At 41.8% G+C, this 20,267-nt stretch overlaps 1 protein-coding gene across 3 annotated transcripts in view; it reads right to left on the reverse strand.

Moving 5' to 3' along the window:
* The window catches only part of GSG1L (GSG1 like), a 56,633-nt gene that overhangs the window by 13,898 nt on the left and 22,468 nt on the right, over positions 1-20,267 (reverse strand). For 2 of the 3 annotated variants that reach the window (XM_057406593.1, XM_057406594.1), the window contains exons 3-5: positions 9,965-10,117; positions 5,762-5,873; positions 885-1,052 (exon numbers count right to left, since the gene is read on the reverse strand). In XM_057406593.1, the coding sequence (XP_057262576.1) occupies positions 885-1,052; positions 5,762-5,873; positions 9,965-10,117 (433 nt within the window). The remainder of the gene's footprint in view (positions 1-884; positions 1,053-5,761; positions 5,874-9,964; positions 10,118-20,267) is intronic. The other variant, XM_057406592.1, reaches the window with a different exon arrangement.

Raw genomic sequence — 20,267 nt, forward strand, 5'->3', positions numbered from 1 at the left:
CCAACAATAGGCTTTTGGTGAACGTTCTCTGTACCTATCAGCTCCTCGTTCTGTGAAGGTACTCCTATGGAGTCCATCACACCTTCCTGGCTGTGTGAGGTCAATATTTGTGTGTGTTCACATTCTGCAATTTTAAGCCAAGCCTTAACCTTCTCATGGAAGAATGAAGGCAGCAAGTATCCCAGTGCAGCCACATGGGCCAACCAAGAGTTCATGGGGCCAGCAGTGTGGTGGATGGGCAATGTGCTGTGACAGGCAGAATAAAGGAGTGTCTCTGGACCTTTGGAGCTCAGACAGGACTTAGAGTTCATCTAAGACCCTGGTAGCAGTGTATGCGGCACTGTGTGGATATAAAGTATGGGATATATTTGTGTGGAGGAGTTCAGGAGGATGGGTTCTGTGGAAGGCTAGGACGGGTTGTGGGCATGTGACTATGGAAGATGGCAACACCAAAGTGACCAAGGGGTGTCTGGAAAATGTCTTGGCAGCTGTTTGGATTATTGGGAGGTTCCTATTACACGTGCTGAGAAAGGATAGCTATAACATTTGTTATATCCCCACAATTTTACCTTTCCAGAGAGGGAAAATTAGCTTGCATTAGCAGCATAGCTTCTTATGAATTCCTATGAATCAGATGCATATTGTAAGGACTTGTCAGTCTCGTGTTTTAATGAGTATGTAAGAAAAGGCAGGCACTGGGACATCACAAAAGTTAAGAAAAAAACAAACCAAGGAGGATCTTTTGTGTTTGTCTTTAACACACATCTTCTCCAAGTATCCCATAGGCTTCACCCACATGTGCCAGAATGGGTGAGAGCTTGGATTTTCTGAGACTAGCAGAGTCCATGAGAACCTCCACTGATTGAGCAACTGACTGCACTGACCTTTCTCTGAAGTACTTGATGGCTTCCTGGTCTAGGAAGTTCTGCTCTTCTCGAAAGCCCTGCTCAAAGATTTTGCGCTTGTGTCTGAACTCAATGACAGTCTTAGTGTAAGAGTTCAAGGTAGTAACGGAGGCCGCCATGCAGCAGGTGAAAGAGCCCCATGCCAGACTGTGAAGAGAGAAACCAGCAGACAGAGCTGGGTTAAGACAGCAGCTCATGGTATATTTCTGACGCTAAGAGACACACATACACAGGATGCTACTAGGCAGGTAAGTCAGTGGTGACAAACCCGTTCTTCTCATCTTACCTCAATGGACCTGTGGCAGGTGCTCAGGCATGCAGGAAGGATGGTGGGTCATGGGCTGGGCACAGTTTTCATCCCATAGAGAACTGTATGACAGAGTGCTAACATGAATACTCGCTACGCTCTGACAGAAGAGTCCAATGCCTCTTGATTTCCCTTTGAAATGTTTCAGAGCCTCACAGACAAATGCTAAAATCTATAGACCAGTAATGAACTCCTGGAAAGAGTAATGCCTCAGAAAGCACATCTTTTGGACCAGTGCGAGTTCTCCAGCATCCATGGGAGACTGACTCGGCACAACAATACTGCAGGGATGGTTTTTAGCACATTTTTTATGCCTTCACCACACTACTGTATTTCCTTCTTTTCTGGCTCATGGCCATTTCTAGCATTCCTGGCTTGTGTCTGGCCTCTGAAAGCCTGACCACAATAGAAGACAGCACTTCCATTTTGTCCAGAGATCCAATCTGAGGGCAGTGCTCCAAGTGTGCAATCTTGGTCAGCCAGTGGTGGGATACATGCAAGTACCAACCAGGAGCAGAGGGAGACAAAGGGAGAAAGAAAGTGGAGATAAAAAAGCGACTGCCTCAGTGCCAGGCTGGAACAGCAGCAAGTGTTGTTCTGGGTGTCCTGGCAAAGAGAGCTCAGCTGGAGCTACCCTGCTCCCTGCTTGTGGACTGGGTTTCTCCCGAGTGCCTTCTGCCCTCCCTGCACATCTCCCCTCCTGCCTTTACCTCGCTGATCTCAAGTTCAGATGTGGCTGGGGGTGGGGGTGGGGCTGAACTCATAGCCCCGAGAACTTTAGATGCTATTTGAGCATGAAATGGGGCTACAGAAAAAGCACTGAATTTCTCATTTTGTCTGCAGAACTTACCTGCCTTCAGGCTTGTCCTGACTTTACATTAAGCCCATCAGCTCCAGCCACATATAGTTTGCAGTGGCTTCCTAACTAATTTGGATTAACTGAAGCATCTGTGTCAGCTACATACTTTACTTGCTCCTTGCTTTCACCTGTTTTATAACCAAATTGAACGTTGATATAAATTATGCAGAACGGAAAGCATATAGCCATAGCAGCATTATCTTATAAATACGCATTATCAACAGAGCCCTCAGCATGAGCTGTTTTCCCATTCTGCACAGGTTCTGCAGACAAGGAAACAATCTCTCATTTCAAATTAGGCAAAACTTGAAAAAGAACACATATTCATGAACTGAAAAATCTGGGGGAAAAAAATTGTTCAAGTAAACAGAAATGGCACATTTCAGTGATTTCAAAATTCAGTGCATAACAAGTCCTCTAGGGACTCCCATGGCAATGACGTGCACGAAGGCAGCCCTTTCCTAGTCATTTTGGAACCTGTTTGCCAGATGCAATCAAACGAGAAGGAACCCTGGGGTGATGAAATTTCTTTAGGATTTCCACAGTTGGGTGGAGATGTGGAAAGAAAACTCATGCTATATGTGAGTATCCAGGCACAGGGAAGCCTGGCAAGTGTCTTCGTCCTACACAGAGTGTGTGGAGAAGCTCCAACAGCTCCAAATGTTTCCAGCTGGGCTCCTAAACAATATCAAGGAAGAAGCCAGCTGAAACCACATGCTTCACTGTGCCTGGTTGTTGGTGAGGAATGACATTTAGAGAAAAGATTCTCTTGAAAATCTCTGATAATTTCTAATCATTGACTCAGAAATGCTGAAAGGTTTGGAGAAGGAAATACAGAATGAAGACCCTCAGTGTGACCTCAGGTCTGGCATTTGGTAAATCGTAATAATGAGACAGTTACTATTGATACGTTTTAGGTTTTATGGACTTCCATTAAGTATTATTTATTTTTAAGTGTAAAGAGTGGTTCTCCTACCTGTAAGAGTTACATCTGACCTTAGGTGAAGACCTGTTTAACAGCAATACCAGCTGTGTCCCAGTTGTGATGGGGCTGTACCTATTGTGCCTCTGGTAGCTGAGCTCAGGGCTGTACTTTGGCTCAAACATCTCAGGTTTGAGTGCTTGTTTCCTTCCTAGGAAGGCTGAGAGGCTGAGTGTGAACACCTGCAGCTCCTCAGAGCCACTGAAACCCCCTACCTGGAGAACCCCCTGACCCATTCCTGGCTTGTGCCAGAGCACAGACCAGCCTCCAGGCTTTGACAATGGCTTGGGAACACAGTAAGATAACAGGTGCATTTTCAACCCTGGGACATCTGAGCAGATCAGAAGCAGCCCTTCCTCATTTTGAGGAGAGGGATTTTTATAATTCGTTTTCGAGAGAGAGGAAATAATCACACAAAAAATAGTCTTCTCATTGAAACTTAGAAAACAAACGGCAGTCTGGATCTCCGCTCGTACTCTTTGCATCTTGGCCAATGTTTCCTAGCCCCACTTTTCAGTGGTGTTACCATTCCCTGTGCTCTGACAGGTTGTCTGGTGGGATGCTGCAGTGTTGCTTTTTAGAGAAGGTGGTAAATAATGCTGATGTTTGCACTGCTGGTTGAAGGGTATTTAAGGCTCATGCTTCAGGTCATCACCTGAACCCAGATGAAACAGAAGGAAATTCCTACATGTGCAGAGCTTCCAAAGTCCACCAGGTTTGGTGGGCATTTGTTTTTAGCCCTTCTTAAAGAAGATGATCAAGTTTGGGTGATGCCAGGGGAGGCTGTACCTCTCTTGTCTGTTCAGCAGGGGTGGTTCACTGTTAGCTGGAAGGAAACTAATGTTTTTGCTGAATTTAAATTTCAGACTTTCCTTTGCTAGGTCTGCTATCAGTCACTGGCATGGCATGAGGAACTCCATGGCCTCCCTCAGGCTGCTGAGCACCACTGCAGGCTGAAAATGCTGCTGCTGTTCACACCTGTCCCAGGGGAGACATGCCTGAGCTGAGGTTTGCACCTTGCCCAGCATCTTGCATAGGTAAGTATGTTTCCTTGGGAGGTACTGGGGGGGAGAGAGATTACCAAATCTGAGATGCTGCATTGTGACAGCAATGGCTTGAGTGAGCTTGGCTTTATCTAGGGTGAACCAATAGTCACTGCAAGGAGTGAAACTGAGGTCCTGTATCAGGAATCTGGGAAGAGCTGAGGTTGCTCCCACATATTTCCCTGCTTGTGGGAATCATCCTCCACAGTGAGGCCTAACCCAGGGTCAGTCCTTAAACAGAAGCCTGCTGTGGCTATGGGTGGCTGGGCAGAGCTACAGGCAGGGGATGCCTCATCTGCTCTTGGACAAAGCTGTGGTTAGGATAGCAGACAGTGCTGTGAGCTGCCATCCACTGCAAGATGGGATGCTGAGCTCTGAACAGCTTGCTTGGAGCTTGGGTAGGATGAGAGGGCCCAGGGAGGGCTCATAATGCCCTATGGGAGCCATGAAGCAAGAGGTTTCTTGTCTTTCGCAAGATGAAGGAGAATAATCTAATGAGTGCATTATCATGCTGGGCATTTTAACAACAGTCTGAATTTTGAGTATTGGAGTAAATAAAATAGATTATACAGACAAATTAATAGAAAATTTGCCTTATTATTTAAATATATTAATAATTATACAATTGTTATGGCATCATTGTTATAAATATTTATATAAATATTATGAATATATTAACACAGTATATTTACAAGTTCATGTTCATATGCAGTAAATATTCGTTATTGAGACACAAAATAAGCTATACATGAAATATAATACGATTTATATTTTGCAACATGTTACTAAAATATTAGTAACTCCTCCTGTGAAGAACAGCATAGTGAGGGGAGAAGGAAAGGCTGATAATGCCCTGCAGCACTGTGCATAAGAAGTATTTGTGTTTTTACTGACATTAGCAAAGGTTGTTGTATCTGCTTTGAGATGGAACAAAAATAAAGCTCTATATTTAGAAATGAAAAAAAGAATGTATTTTGCCTAGCCATGTGAAGAGGCTCATGCCTCTAGAGGGATGTGAATATTGTTTGCAGGTATTTTTGTTCTCTACAGTCTCCTGTGCTCGTTAAACTTCTTACAAACTTGCAAGCAATATAACACAGTTGACATATCTTGGCCAGATTAGTTTCATGTGATTCTTAGAAGATAAATGGGAAAGATAAAAAAAAATTAAAAAAAACAGTCTCTAAAATATGCCTGTTTTTGTAAGCCTTCTCTCCATGATCCACAGGGAAGTAGCATGGTGTCAGGAGCACCATACCTTCCTCTGCAGTTGTGTTAAAAGTTGCATTCTAAGGTTCAACTGACACATTAATTAAAAACAAAAACAGCAAAAAAACCCAACCAAAACCAGCTAAAAGTCTCTGAAATGCCATGGTAATTATGTACCTAAATTGAACTTTAATGAGAGTGCTCAATCTGTGTTGGTAATTGTGGGTGCTGTTTATTTACTAATGCTATGTACCTGCTGGTACGCACAGCTGCTGCTGCACAGTCACTGATAACTGTCCTCTACACCTCAGCAATTGCACGGCCATGGTGAATTTTTGCTCATAGCATTCTGGCAGCTGGGAATGCTTATGCGTGTTCCTGAAAATTTGAGGTGTATGCACAGTCTCCCAACAGACTGTTGGAAATGGAAAGCTATTAACTAATGGTGACACTTACCAGAAGGACCATCCATAGTCCCATGAATGGGGTCGCCAGTCCTCTGGTCCAAGGCTGACTGTCACTTGGAAAACTTGAGTATACATCATGTGTGCCACCATCCCCAAGAGACCTGAGAAGCAGAGATGATATTAGGATTCTCTGTGCTAATGTTTTTTTTATAATTTGTGAGATAGCTGCTGCTGGAAGTGCTTTGAAAGCTCCAGAAGAGTCTTTGTTGTACTTTCATGCCTCCTATTCTACTGTGGAGGAGGGAGTTGCATGGGCAGAGGAAAGGTGTGACTGAAAGCTCATTATTTTACATCGTACTGAATTCTCAATAAGAGAAGAGTTAAAGAAAGAAAACCGTTGAAGAAAATGTTGCACAATTAGCATCACCACCAACCTTGCTGCTGCAAAACAGGAGTATGCCACCCACAGGTTATCTCACTTAGCCCATTGCAGACAGGCCTCAGGTAAGAGAATAACGAGACAGGCTTCTGTAGGCAATGCAAGATTGAATGTGTTAATGCCAAACAATGATATTTTATCTGAACAGCTGCCAAGATTTATAAATTTGAACACTTATAAAACACTTTGAAGTTACCCAGGGAAGTTCAGTGAACTCAGTGCTCCTGATGATGTGTGGTAAGAGGACACTCGAGGAATACTTTTGATGGTACAATGGTGATGATGCTTGCTTTTATATTTTGCTGATAACTACAGCTGGGTGAAGATTAGACACTCACCATGATGCTAAAGAACAGGGTTGCAGTTAAACCACAGGGTAGTCTGAGTTTTCCACTTAGCTGGCCAACATGGTTCTTCAGCTTAAGCAGAAAAAAACCTGCCTGAACTTTACATTTAGACATCTCTGAGAAGGTCAAACCCCACTTTTCAGGAAGTGGTGGCCAGGAGCAGCTCTGATGCTTGGAGATAGTTTTCTAACTACAATAATTGGGAGTGTGTCTGCTTTAGTACCTCGATAGTGCAGAATGATGCTCCCAGCTGAGCTCACAAAAAGCATGGGTTCAGGCAGTTAGCTACAGTAGGGCAGAGGCATCATATCCCAAATAGACCTTGGACCTACAGATGTCAAAAACCCCCTTGTGCTGTAACGACAGTTCAAGGCACTTAGAAGTACTGATGTTCTGCCATGGTGGGGTACAACGCAGTCCCATACGTTTCACTTTGCACCTTAACTGAAGTTGCCATTTACTATTGTCTCTGACCATCTACTTTTTTTCATAGTTGCCCTTCCTCTATGTGGAAGATCCTGGTTTTCCCTCCCCAGATCCAAATTTTGGTTCTTCTTTCCCCCTTACTTTCAGGGTCTAAAGCATTTCATTTGTCTCACCAGACATGCTGATGATTCAGGGCAGTTCTGTGGGAGGAAAGATGGGGAATGTCATGTTTGTGTTGTGGGTATGTTAAGCAGGACCTTCAGCAAGATGAATGTTGTATTTGATACAGACAACTGCAGAGGCTGAACAAAGACATTTTATTACAAGAAGCTGTGGTGATTTGCTGCTTCATGTTGGTGTGACACACTGCGAAGTTAGGAGGTGGAAAGAGCAATTCACAAGAGAAGAAATATTTCAGCAGGGTGGGCGGCCTAATGGGAGCACAGCAAACTGGTACACACCTTGGTTTCTGGCTATATTTAATTTAAAGAGATCACTGGGAGCTTGCTGTACTTTTCAGCGGATTTTCTCCAGCTACAGTTATTGCATTGATCTTAAAGTTTGGGGTTTGCTGTTCCTATAACTACTGTCAGTCATTTTTCAACCTTAACAAAATATTACAGACTGCCCTGAGATATGTCATAGTCACTCAGAGCCATCAGGAAGTTTGACACAGGGAAGAGCTGATCTGTTCTGTTCATGCAAAACCTTAATGGGGTTTCAGCAATGTTCAAACCTTTTGCTGTGTGGGAGGCCAGGATGACAGTCCACTGATACAGCTGAGTAGGAGGTCATCAGCAGGTCTTGCTATATGTAACACAGGGACCACAGTGAAAACTTGGCATTCATTGCTTTACCTGCCTCAGGTGTGGAGGGTTGGGGGCAGACGTGTGCCTGGCTGCGCTGTCAGTGGCTTTATATCATGTATAAGATACAGCAAAACAATACAAGTCCTTCTTTCATTGTGCAGCTTCATGCACTTTTGGTTTGGTTTGTTCCTGATACCACCCACTGGTTTGGTCTATTTTAGATTTACTTTGCCAAGTTCACCATGGGGATATCCTATAGTATTTTTCTAATGGTCACATTTTGGATAAAATGAACTGCCTATAACAGATCAACAAATGCTGTATTTACAAGATCAGCTCCTCCTCCAAAAGGCTGCAAAGAGGACAAAATGCCTGTATGCCCACCCACGAGGTCCAGGGCAACAGGTCCTGATAATATGGTGTGCTGGAGTGATGGGAGGGCAGAAACACTGACCGCTTATTGCTGGCTTGAGATCATTGGACTTGCAGAACAGAGCTGTTCCTAGGTGTCTGTAATGGGAGAGCTTAAGGAACTAAATTTGGAAAATACAACATATTTGAAAGAATTTTCAGATATCTTTATCAAAAATATTATTTATACAATATATCACATTAATTAAAATGCTTTGTTATCAATATTACATGAGAGACATATATAAGGTTTTTAATTTGTATGAGGTTTAGAGGGATACCAAAATGATGATGTTTTGGGGTTCTATTAATGACTCATAAGAGGTAAAGAAAAAACAATAGGTGGCCACACTGTAAGCATAATTTTTCCTCACCTTTAGATATTGAGCTATGAGGATATGAAGATCCCATCACACTTTTAGGAGTAAATTCTAGCATTAATTTTATGAGAGGTCTGTTGCTCCAAGGCAAAGTCTTCTTTGTTACCTAATTTCTACTAAGCTATGTCATTATAAATATGCTAAGTTTAAATAAAGATGCTCTTCTTCTTTCCTCTGGTAACTCTGTCACTGAAAAGAACAGCTAGCATTCTTTTGGGGTTTTGGGCTTTTTTGCTTCTTTTTCTATCCTTTTTCTCTGTGAAATTTTGAAATTTGTATTTGGAACATCATGACAATGTACTTATAAAAAGGGAAGGATAAAAATAAAAATAGAAAGATGTGTAGGAAAGAAAACTTCATAATTCTTACAAAACTTTAAAACTGTGATTAATGGTAAAGAGAAAGAGAACAGCATGGAAACAATAGCTCGAATGCTGGAGAATTCCATACAGTTTGATATTGAAAATGGAACCAACTTTTTTAAAAATCCAGATTACATCCAAAGATCAAAAATATGCTTTGGCATTTTTTACCAGATTTTTTTGTTTTTTTTTTTTTGTTTTCTCAGCTCTACATCTGATCTAAATTTTATACCACTACCAGTATTTCACAATTTCAAGCTACCCCTGAAGATACAAACTCCTTTACAGAATGTACGCTGCCTGTTACAATCTCCTTCAGCTTGAAATACAGCAGAATAAAATGAACTTTTATTGCAGAAGTTCTTTCTGCCAGAGAAGTCCATATAGGAGTGCTCAGAAAAGCCAGCTGTGGCTGTTTGCCTGTATAAATCTGGGGAAGTGTTTTTTTTTGCCAGCAGAGACGTGAAGGGGCACTTGGTTACATGGTTAGATTTGATAACTTCTTTCAGAGAAGTGAATTCCTCAAGTTCATATGCTGAAAGGTTGCAAGTACAGAGGGAGCACGAAAATAGGCTGAAACAGTTGTTCCAAGAGATGTACATGTCCCCACATTACTATTGGGCTTGTTCCTATGTGTGATTATAGAACTCTTTTCATTCTCTATTCTCCCAATGAACAAAATGACTCCTTTCTTTGGTTTGAAGCATCAAACCTTTACCTACTTTCATGATTAACATGGAAAAAAGAAATTTTCAACATTATCTGTTTTTTCATTTTCTGTTGGATAATCAGTGTGATGATGCTGAAAAAGGAAGCTCAGACTTTGGCCATAATAATGCCTGTGCTGGCTGGGGGAAGGCTGCATTGCCATTGTGAAATCAGGAATATGTATTTTTGCTGACAAGAGGCAAATTTATCATGCAGTCCTTGTTGCAAAGTAACAAATAATTATAGTGAAAAATGCAGTAGCTGAATGGGGATGAGAGATTCTTGCAGCCCCTGGCTTCTATTCTGCCAAAGTCTTAGAGTTCTGTTTCATAGTGGCTCCTTGGGCAAAAGGGAAAGGGAAGGTTCATACCTGAAAGCACAGTGAAGACAGCAGCAAAGGCATTTAACTTGAGCCCATCTATCACACTGCTTGAATGAAAGAGCTCGAGGCACATAAGGCTGAATCCGACGACTAACAGCATGATGTATAACACCTCGGATACTACTGATAACCACAGGACACCTGTAATGCACAAGAGCAGCAACCGGTCACTTAGTTGGTAAATACTTGCAAGAGGTTAAAGTTTTTAAAAATTGATTATGAAATCAGGACTATCTAGGAGTAATTGTGTATTCAGAAAGTTTAAATTTAAAATAAACCACCACCCAAACTCTGAAAAATAGAAAAAGTGGTAAATGAAGATGTGAACTGCGGCAGGGTGGTAAAGATTACTGAAGAAAGAATAAGCTGTTGCCTAAGATCCCAGTTTGGCTAAAGAGCCTCTTTGGGTATATCTAGAATCTCTTGACTCCTCTAACTCAAAGCATAGGACACAGAATTTATTTTCCCTCCCTGTGTCGTGGATGAGCAAAATTTAATGGTGGTGATGGCATGTTAATACCTTACAGGATGTGGGCTGGTGGCAGGTGAACAGGCTTGGATACCTCTTTCTTCACGACACCATTCAAAGATAGTATTTTCAGTCCAAGTTTCAAGATACTTATCATAGTGTAGCATTGGGGCATGTTACTATAAACTGTTTAACAGAAACTGGTGTCCTGCAGAATGGCTGTTCTGACTTGGGGTGTTTGGATCCACTGCACAGGTCTCTGCTGTTGGGAGCAATAGAAAGACAGCCAGAAGAGAGGTAGGGTCGAGCCAGCTTTTTATAACTCGGCTGAAGAGCTGCAGATACAAAATTTGGACTGCCTTCTGTTTTCTCAGCCCCTACGTACAATCCCTTGGAGGAAGGGCAGAGTTGACATGTCCTGTTTGTACTGCATGTTTGGCAAGACTTTGAGGTTGTGCACAGGTGAGTCTGGCAACATTTGGTAGTGTCTGGCTGAGACTGATTCATCCCCTGTAGGTGTCACATTTGGAAATTTGAGCACAAAGCCTCTAGCAGGATCTGCTGAGTCTTTTAAAGTCACCAAACCATGAATAAATTTGAGAGAATGGGAACAGATGATAATATCGAGTCCCTGCCAAATTTCCGATCACTGTTTCAGCATGAGAATCTGCTAGAATTCTTCACTGCATTTGCTAACCTGATTGCTAGAGAATTCACCTGGAAACTATAAGCAGTGATGGAAAATTTCAGCCTAAGCAGTTGAAACATGGAAAGTTAAGCATCTGAAGACAATGGCTTATATTAGAAAGCGTTAGCTGTAACCATAGAGACTGCTACAGGCTTCACTTATATTAATACATTCTCTCGTCACTGTAAGAACATATGTGTGATAATGCCTATAGTTGAGCTTATCAAACCACATATGCAGTCTCACTTCTGTCAAATATTTGAGTGCCCTCTTAGTGACCAGATTGATCCCAGCTCTCATTTTTTCTGGGAACTCATCTCTATAATTGCATCTAATTAATACATACTATTTGTTTTTGCCACTGAATCTGACCTTTTGAGGTTTTAAACAGTACTATAGAGACAGTAACAAATCAACCTTTTAATTTCTTACAGTGGCTGCATGCATTTTTATGGGTAATGTTGCATCAACAGCATACAGCTGTTTACCTCACAGTCAATTTGGTATCAGGGCAACTGGCACACTCTTCCAAAGAGAAGTAAAAGTGAGAAACAGTAAGGGTGTTGTTCTGTTCAGCAGGATTAAAAAGGGATTTTGCCTCATTTTATTACAAACAGAAGTTTCTATAACAAGGGAATGATGAAATGGTTTGAGTTGGAAAGAATTAGATCGTGTAAACCTGGCCTATAAACTGAGGCAGGAGAGAGGTCTAACTAATGATTTTTAATTCATAAATGTTTCAGCCCAAACTTGAAAGAGTAATATACAACATATCTGCCCAGATGTTTATTACCCTGTTTCAATTCTTGAGGGTACTCACTGCTGGTATCTACACACAAGAGCAGTGCTGTAGTAGTGACTGCAGCTCAAGACTGTGGTGTGGCTATGTCCTCTACTTCCTTGGGTGAACAAGTGGCTGAAGGGTCAGGCTCAAACAGTTGTAGTCAAGGGGTAACATCAGGCTGGTGGCCAGTCACTAGTGGTGCTCCACAGGCTCAATTTTAAGGTCAGTTCTCTTCAATGTTTCTATCAATGACCTGATCACAGGAGTTGAGTACACACCAAGACAGTTTGAGGGCTGATACTTACTTAGGAGGATACATTTAGTCCCTCGAGAGTAGACAGGCCTTAGAGAGAGATCTTGGTACATTTGAATGCTGAGAAATCAGCAACAATTTGAAATTTAACAAGGAAAAATGCTGGATTCTGTCCTGGGACAGTGTCATCCTTGATGGATGTATAGATTGGGGAATGTGACACTGAAGTGCAACCCTCCAGAAAGGGATCTGTGGATTTGGTTGATGGCTTGGGGGTTCAGTTGATGTACATCAGCTGTATACAAGTTTTATCTGTTGCCCACCTATGAAACAGTGCTTGAAGCTGGATGCTGTAGACACAAGGGTAGTGTGCTTGAGAAATTACAGGAAGCTGAAGCACATGTCTCTAAGGAAGGTTCCAGGTTAACATGTCCAGAAGACAAGTGAGGGGATACTGCTAGAGGCAGCTTTATGCACCTTCAGAGTGATATACAAGGCAAGACAGAGAGAGCTTCACCTTCTCATCCTATAGAAGAGAAGCTGAAGGTCTTGCTGTCTACAGCTGCCTCACGGAAGGATATAGATAACAGAGTCAGACTCCTAGAGTTGAACAGGGTAGTATAAGACAAAATTTGGCCCTGATGAGCTGGATCTGATGGAGATACTTTCAGGAGGGGCTTGGACTCAAGTGTCCAGAGGCCTCTTCCACCCTAAACCATGTTTTAGGGGGCCCTGATTATATCTGGAAAGAATATGTCTAACTCTCTCTATCTCTGTCTTTCTCTGTGTCTAACTACGTACACTGAGTATCTGCTCTGTGACTTTTAAAAATACATTTAGTGTGGGGAAAGTAAGTCACACATGCCGTGCTTGCATGGTTATAAGTATGTCCTGTCCTAACTGCTTTGATTTTTAATTTTAATCTGAAATAATAACTCCCAGAAAGTGCAAGCTATATCTGGATTTTGCATCTTCCTGTGGCTGCCAGAAGCAGAACAGTTGATTCAGGTTATTAATTCAGGAGACAGTGTCTTTCTGTTCTGTGCTGATGGTGAAGTGATCTCCCACAGCTCTTCTCTCAACATGAGATTCATGAGGCAGTCACTTGGCATCACTTACTTCCACTTACAATCTCTTACAGCCTCCTGCCTGCAAAGTAGAGAGCTCCTTCTCTTGAGGAGACCTCAGTCATCCCAGGTGACAGGGAAGAAATTCTCCAGAGGATTTTTCTCTTTCTCTGTCTTCTCTGCTGTCATCTGTTCTGTCTGTCTTATTTCTAACCAGCCTGTGTCCCCTGCTCCAGTGATTTGTATGGCCTAACTTAGCTTTTGTGAAAAATTTTTCCTTCAGAAGAGTCACAACTTGGTTAATTTGGAGACTTCCAACTGGATGTCTTGTATCCAAGGGTCTGTATTCTTATAGATCACTGGCTTTCTCTCATTTTTTGGTCTTCGTCCCTTTTATGATTTTTTCCTTGCCTGTTCATCAAACTAACTGTTATTTGTGCAGGGAAGGTGCTGCGGGTCACAGGTGGGGTTGTCCTGAAGCTGAACACCACAGAATGTGAAGCTATTCCTGGACGTAGAAGGGTCACCATCTTCAGGACAATATCTTTGTGGAGCAAAAGCACTGGAAGTCCAGGACCTGGGCTGAGCTGCTCTCCTGGAACTTCTGATGGCAAAGCTGGGCCTCACCGAAAAATTTCACATAAGTCAACTTACATTATAGGACTCCTACCTCAGAAGGAGTGATATCACCTTCATATCATCTATCTCAAGACAGATTGCACTCTATGATCACTACCTTTGCCTAAAAGAATATATTGTCCTGCTGGAAGCACATTTTTTTTTGTCTATGCTTCAATGATTGTCCAGAGATTCTGATTTTGTAAGAAGATCAGTAAACTAGTAACGACACTACTAAACTTCATGTCTCTGAGCTATTGTTATTTCCCTAACAATGGACCAAGAAATTGTTTTCTCTATGGAGTTCATGGTGAAAAGCATCTGTACTACCTCCCTATAGACTTAGCCACTGCATCAGCACTGTTACATGTCAAGGAAATTAATTTTCCAGCAACCCCAAGCGAAATGAACATACTCTTCATTGTGAATGAAAAGATAACTGTTACCCATATGATTGCTGAAATTTTAGGAACTCAAGTACATCATGAACCATCTGACAAGATCAGTCCCTTGCATTTCTGTCAGACAGTGGAGGGCAGCATCAACATTTTGAAAGAAGATTCACAGATACTGAATGAATTTCTGCAAAGCTGGTGATCATGTTAAGTACAACTGCCAGAGACAACGTGGTAACAAAAGGATGTTTCATGTGAATGAAACAAACTGATATTTTTTTGACAGTGAGGTAAGGAAGCTTTACCTCAGCCTGCAATGACTCTCGGGGCTCAAAAGTTCTTCACAAAATGTGAATTTGTGTCAGGTCAGCCCTGATCACCAGGGAAGACACTGTGAGTGAACACGCTATTTCCTCTCACCAAGGAGCGCTCTGAGTCAGGAATCCCCAGTGAGTTTCCTTTGAAATAGGAATTCTGAAAAAAGCCATAGAAATTCTGCTGAGAACTCAAGGCATCAGACCACATTTCAGTGAATTCGTGATTAAGGAACCCAACGAATGGTGTGGTTAATGACTTCCAGGAGTTTTGAGCTGATTTTGACTGGTTGGTATCCAACTTAAGTATAAATATGAAACTAGGATAACTGCTGTTGTTGTCACAGGTTATTCTGTCGTTATGCATCTGGACTTTTTCCTTTGGAGTAAGAAACATTAAGGAACCATTCACAGTATCTGGAGCAAAAATACATATCAAAGCATCAAGTGTTCTTTGTTTAAATCCACTGTGACTTTGTGTCACAAAAAGGCAACAGTTGCTGACTTCAACTTTTCTGAGAGAGAGAGCTCTTGTTAAACTGACCTCACGAATGTCGAGAAGTTACTGACATGCTCTTCTGTGCTTTTTCCCCATAACAGGCAAAGGTGATTCGTAGTTGTTTAGTGTAGCGTTAGTAAAGCCATTCTCAGACTCATTAGCAATTTGGACCGAAATACAAAGAACTTAGATACCACCTAAATGGGATTATGTGCAGGATGATAAAGAAGCAGTTGCTGCTGTTTCTGGAACTACAAAGCTCCATAATTCCAATTACTGTTGAGCTTTTGAGATTAATACAGCTGACAAACCAGTTCTAGAGAGTTCAAAGACACATCTATGCCTCCTACATTCACATGCAGCCATAGAGTTTTATGCATACTTGTTGGCAAATCAAAAAAGTTGATTTTTGGTGCCAGCTCACTATGCTAACAGCTTCTGAAGCCAATATGTGAGGTTTTGTCTCCAGATGAAATAACGATATTGAAATCCCCTCCTGGCTGCTTCTCCATGCTGGTCAGGTCATGAAAATGACTGTCAAAGATCCAGTATTAGTACATGTTCTCAAGGCAACACTGAAGAGGTGGCCAACAGAGCAATTGCTGTTAGAGTTCAAAGCATTTTTAATCCATAAACATGAGCTTGTTTGCATGTAAAGGATCTCTTCTAGGAAAATATTGAAAATATTGCTGTTTCTGAAGGAGATTGCTGAGTCATTTTAGCGATGTTACATGCAGCATAGGCAGCAGGGGAGATGGGGGAGTTGTTACCCTTGTTCGTGTTACCACTAACTTATGCTCACTTGCCTTTGAGAACCTCGGGTCTGTATGTCCTGCTTTATGAATTTAACACTTGCATTGGAGATGGGAGAGAGAGTACCTGGGAATGAATCCTTCTCTTTATTTTTCGATGATGAAAGTCCTCTCTGTAAGCTACTGTATTAGACTTAAACAGTGTGAGGCGCCCAGAACTTAGTAACTGAAAAACTGGGGGCAGGCCCTTGCTGTCACCCTTCCTGGGAAAGGAAGTGAAAGGGAGCAGAGATGATTGCTGTGGAAAGAGTGACCCCAGAGGTCCTCTTGCACTTCTTTATTCCTTATCAAGATCTAATTCTCAGAAAGATGCTGACCATCCATAGTCCTTGGCACTGACACAGTGGTCCGCCACATGAGGGAAAAAATCTGTTATTTCTTTAATGCTCAATTCCAGAGCTAGCAGTGTGATGCTGAGAGCACACTTGGCAGCCGCAAACATGTAGCAGGTGCTGGTTTCATAGACCTAATGGGTGTCTGGTTTTGCACTAATAATTTTTAAGGTGTTCTGTTTACCTAAGCAGAAAGGTATTTCCTCTGCATTTTTGGACGTGTCTGCTTTGTTCCTCCTGGTCTATATTGCCGTCCCTATGTTTCTTAACCCTGACTGCCACTGCTCTGATCTTCCATACTTACCCGCTATTTTGGAACTGACACCTGAATCTCGCTTTAATCTCTTCTGTTCAAGCTCAGTACAAGAGTGAAGAGAGAAGACAGGAAAACAATAAACAAATAGGTCCACACTGAGAAGTGTGTATGTTTTGGGGGAAAAGCATTAAAGTAAGCTTGAAAGAGCCATGTAAATCTCACACTTTTCTTCTGATGATTTCAGTCATTTGCTGCTCAGCTGCTCCAATATTGGGTATTAAAAGCTAGAAATATTGGAGCTATCAGTAAGAAGTGGTGAAAGGAATAAACACTGAGCATGCTGTTGTGGCTGGCATAGGGACTCAGCTCTGAGCAGTCAGCCCGTCAGTTGGTTAATGCAGTCTCATACCAGACTGTCTGCCTGCTCCTCTTGTGCTGCAGTGTAAAAAACCTGGTAGAAGTAGATCACAGATCTGTGAAAGACGTTTCATCAAAGCAAAGTAAGCTTCATAATCCTAAAAGCCATCAGAGATACCCAAAACTACCTGTTACTGTAAAATAAATGAGACAATCTGATAGATAAATAGACTGCAGTTTGCGAAACATAGAATCACAGAATAGTTAGGGTTGGAAAGGACCTTAAGATCATCTAGTTCCAACCCCCCTGCCATGGGCAGGGACACCTCATGCTGAACCATGTCACCCAAGGCTCTGACCAACCTGGACTTGAACACCACCAGGGATGGAGCATTCACAACTTCCCTGGGCAACCCATTCCAGGGCCTCACCACCCTCACAGTAAAGAACTTCTTCCTCATATCCAATCTAAACTTCCCCTCTTTAAGTTTTAACCCATTACCCCTTGTCCTATCACTACAGCCCCTAATGAAGAGTCCCTCCCCAGCATCCCTAAAGCCCCGCTTCAGATACTGGAGGGCTGCTATGAGGTCTCCATGCAGCCTTCTCTTCTCCAGGCTCAGCAGCCCCAACTTCCTCAGCCTATCTGCATACAGAAGGTGCTCCAGAGCCCTGATCATCCTCATGGCCCTCCTCTGGACTTGTTCCAACAGTTCCATGTCCTTTTTATGCTGAAGACACCAGAATTGCACACAGTACTCCAAATGAGGCCTCACAAGAGCAGAGTAGAGGGGCAGGATCACCTCCTTCAACCTGCTGGTCACGCTCCTTTTGATGCAGCCCAGGATACAGTTGGCTTTCTGGGCTGCGAGTGCACACTGAAGCCGGCTCATGTTCATTTTCTCATCGACCAGCACCCCCAAGTCCTTCTCCACAGGGCTGCTCTGAATCTCTTCTCTGCCCAACCTATAGCTGTGCCTGGGATTGCTCCAACCCAGGTGTAGGACCTTGCACTTGGCATGGTTAAACTTCATAAGGTTGGCATCAGCCCACCTCACAAGCGTGTCAAGGTCCCTCTGGATGGCATTCCTTCCCTCCAGAGTATCAACTGAACCACACAATTTGCTGTCATCCACAAACTTGCTGAGGGTGCACTCAATCACACTGTCCATGACCGTATGATAAATACCTGAAACTGCTTAGGTGACAGGAGAAATGCCAGCTGTTTTGGTTTTGTTTAGCTTTAGCTCTTCATTAGTTTATTTATTTTGAAAGATGAGGTGGAGCTGTGAATCATAAAATGATTCTTTTCTACATGATGATGTGTTTTCTATGACTTTTTATGGTTCTGCCACTGAGCTTGGTTCTTAATTTAATCATATGTAGGGCACTGATTAGACTGTGGAACATCTTTGTGCTTATATTCTCTTTTTCCTGGTGTAGTAGTAGTATAGTGAGTAGAATAATATAGTGGAAAAGACTAAATCAGGACTATCTCATATGCTTTAATCAACATATTTGAATTAAATGCTTCCCTTTGAAGACCTACATTGCAGGGCTTGTAGTCCACCCTCAGCACTGGGCTTAGAAGTAAATTATGTTCAGGCCTTGTGGCTAGCATTGCCCACAGAACCAATGTTCTCCATGTCTCTGGCATCACCAGCATGGGAAGCACGACTGCTGCTTCCTTTTTCAGAATTTAGCTTGAATTCTGCTCTTGAGCATGGTTTTATCTTTGTATATCTAATTAGTTTTTAAAAATAATTTTAATGATTCTTAACAGATGTGTAAGAAAACACAGATAAAATGTTACTAACACTTTTTTTTTCCTGTATATTTAATCATAACTCTCCTAATACAAGTGCCCAGGTACTTGTCTGCGTAGGTATGTATATACACTATTGCAGATATATCAAGAAAAATGCAAGCAGAATACAAAATATTCAAGAAGACAGTAGAATTGGACTACTGGACTGTCTTGGAAGGTGTATAGTTCTTGTGGAAGACACAGTTACATTTCTTTTCATTGGATGCAGGTCTCTGGTCCTTTTAGAAAATCTATCCTCTTTTTTTCCTCTCAGGAACAGCTATCCAGCTCACAAAAAAGGATTGTTTTTTTAAGTCGGCTATTACAACTTTCATTTGTCTCTTTTCCAGCCTGAAATCTGTTCTGTGTTGTGCTTCTCATACAAAAAGTATCCCCAGTCTTTGACCATAACTCTCAAACTCTTCTTTCTATCTCTTTAAATTTTATCACAACTTTTCTGAGCTGGGGCTGGCAGGGGAGGGATGAGAGGTGCACACAGAGTGCTGCAGATGGGTACATCAGGAATATATGTGGTGGCATGGTGACTTTTTGTTTTGTTCTTTATTTCCTACAATGATGCTAATATTTCTTTTCGTCTTTTCTTAATCTCTACAGAGCAGTGAATTAATGTTTTCATAGAAGTGTCTGTCATCATTCCAAGAACTCTATCCTGAGGGGAAAAAGCTAATTCAGAACCCATCACTATATATGTAAAGGTAGGATTACTCTTCACGTTCACCACTTTGCGTTTATCAACATTGAATATTATCTCCCATTTTCTCTCAGTCACTCAGTGACTGAGAAAGATTTGTGGACAGTTAGATGCCTGTAATATACCTAGTATCTTTACAGTTTTCAAGCTCCACTTGTCCTTTTATATGAACCTTTTTATTTCTTTTAATCAGCTCTTGTTTTTCTTGCATTCCCTTTTTCACAAGTTTTGGGTTTTTTAAACTTACATTGCTTCTGCAAGGATGCTGAATGTCTCTCTCTGTTAGCCACAGATACAAGGTATATCTCAGGGATAAGAGTTACAAGTTTCCCAACTAATTTCTCCATGCTCATAAAGTTTGCCCAAATTTTAGCCCCTCCATCACACTGAGCACGACATTTTCTCAGTCTAAACATGGGGTTTTGAAGTCTGCTCCTACAGTTTTGTTTTCTGTACTTGTATCTTCTCTGACATCAAGCTTAACACTGATAGTGTAAGCTGTCCCAATGGGTGATCACTAATGTAATTCTGTATTTTTTATTTGGGCATTGAATCCATCCACAGGGATTGTGTTGCTCATAAATGACATTACTCTATTATTCTGATTCAGCTTTAGTACATGACATCTGCTTTGTCTTTCGGTGTCATCAGTACCAAGATGTTATTGTCCTACTAATTATCTTTCTCCCATCAAATTTCTGTTACACCTATTATGTCAGTATCTATTAAAATCAGGCATCTAGTTTTTCTTCTCATTAACTGCTGTTGTAGAGCTGGCTCAGGAGCATGCACATATTTGGCTCAGCTTTTTCTTTTTCTGTGCTGTGTTTAGGTGAGACTTTATTTATTTGCCATTTGCCATGTGCTGCTTTAGTTTTGCCAGCTACTTTTTAGACAATACAGAATTTTTATTGCTTCATCTCTACAG

The sequence above is a fragment of the Pezoporus wallicus genome, unplaced genomic scaffold (assembly GCF_028554395.1).
Source record: "Pezoporus wallicus isolate ANWC-B61680 ecotype Strahan unplaced genomic scaffold, APGP_CSIRO_Pwel_v1 contig_6155, whole genome shotgun sequence".
Lineage (NCBI taxonomy): Eukaryota > Metazoa > Chordata > Aves > Psittaciformes > Psittacidae > Pezoporus > Pezoporus wallicus.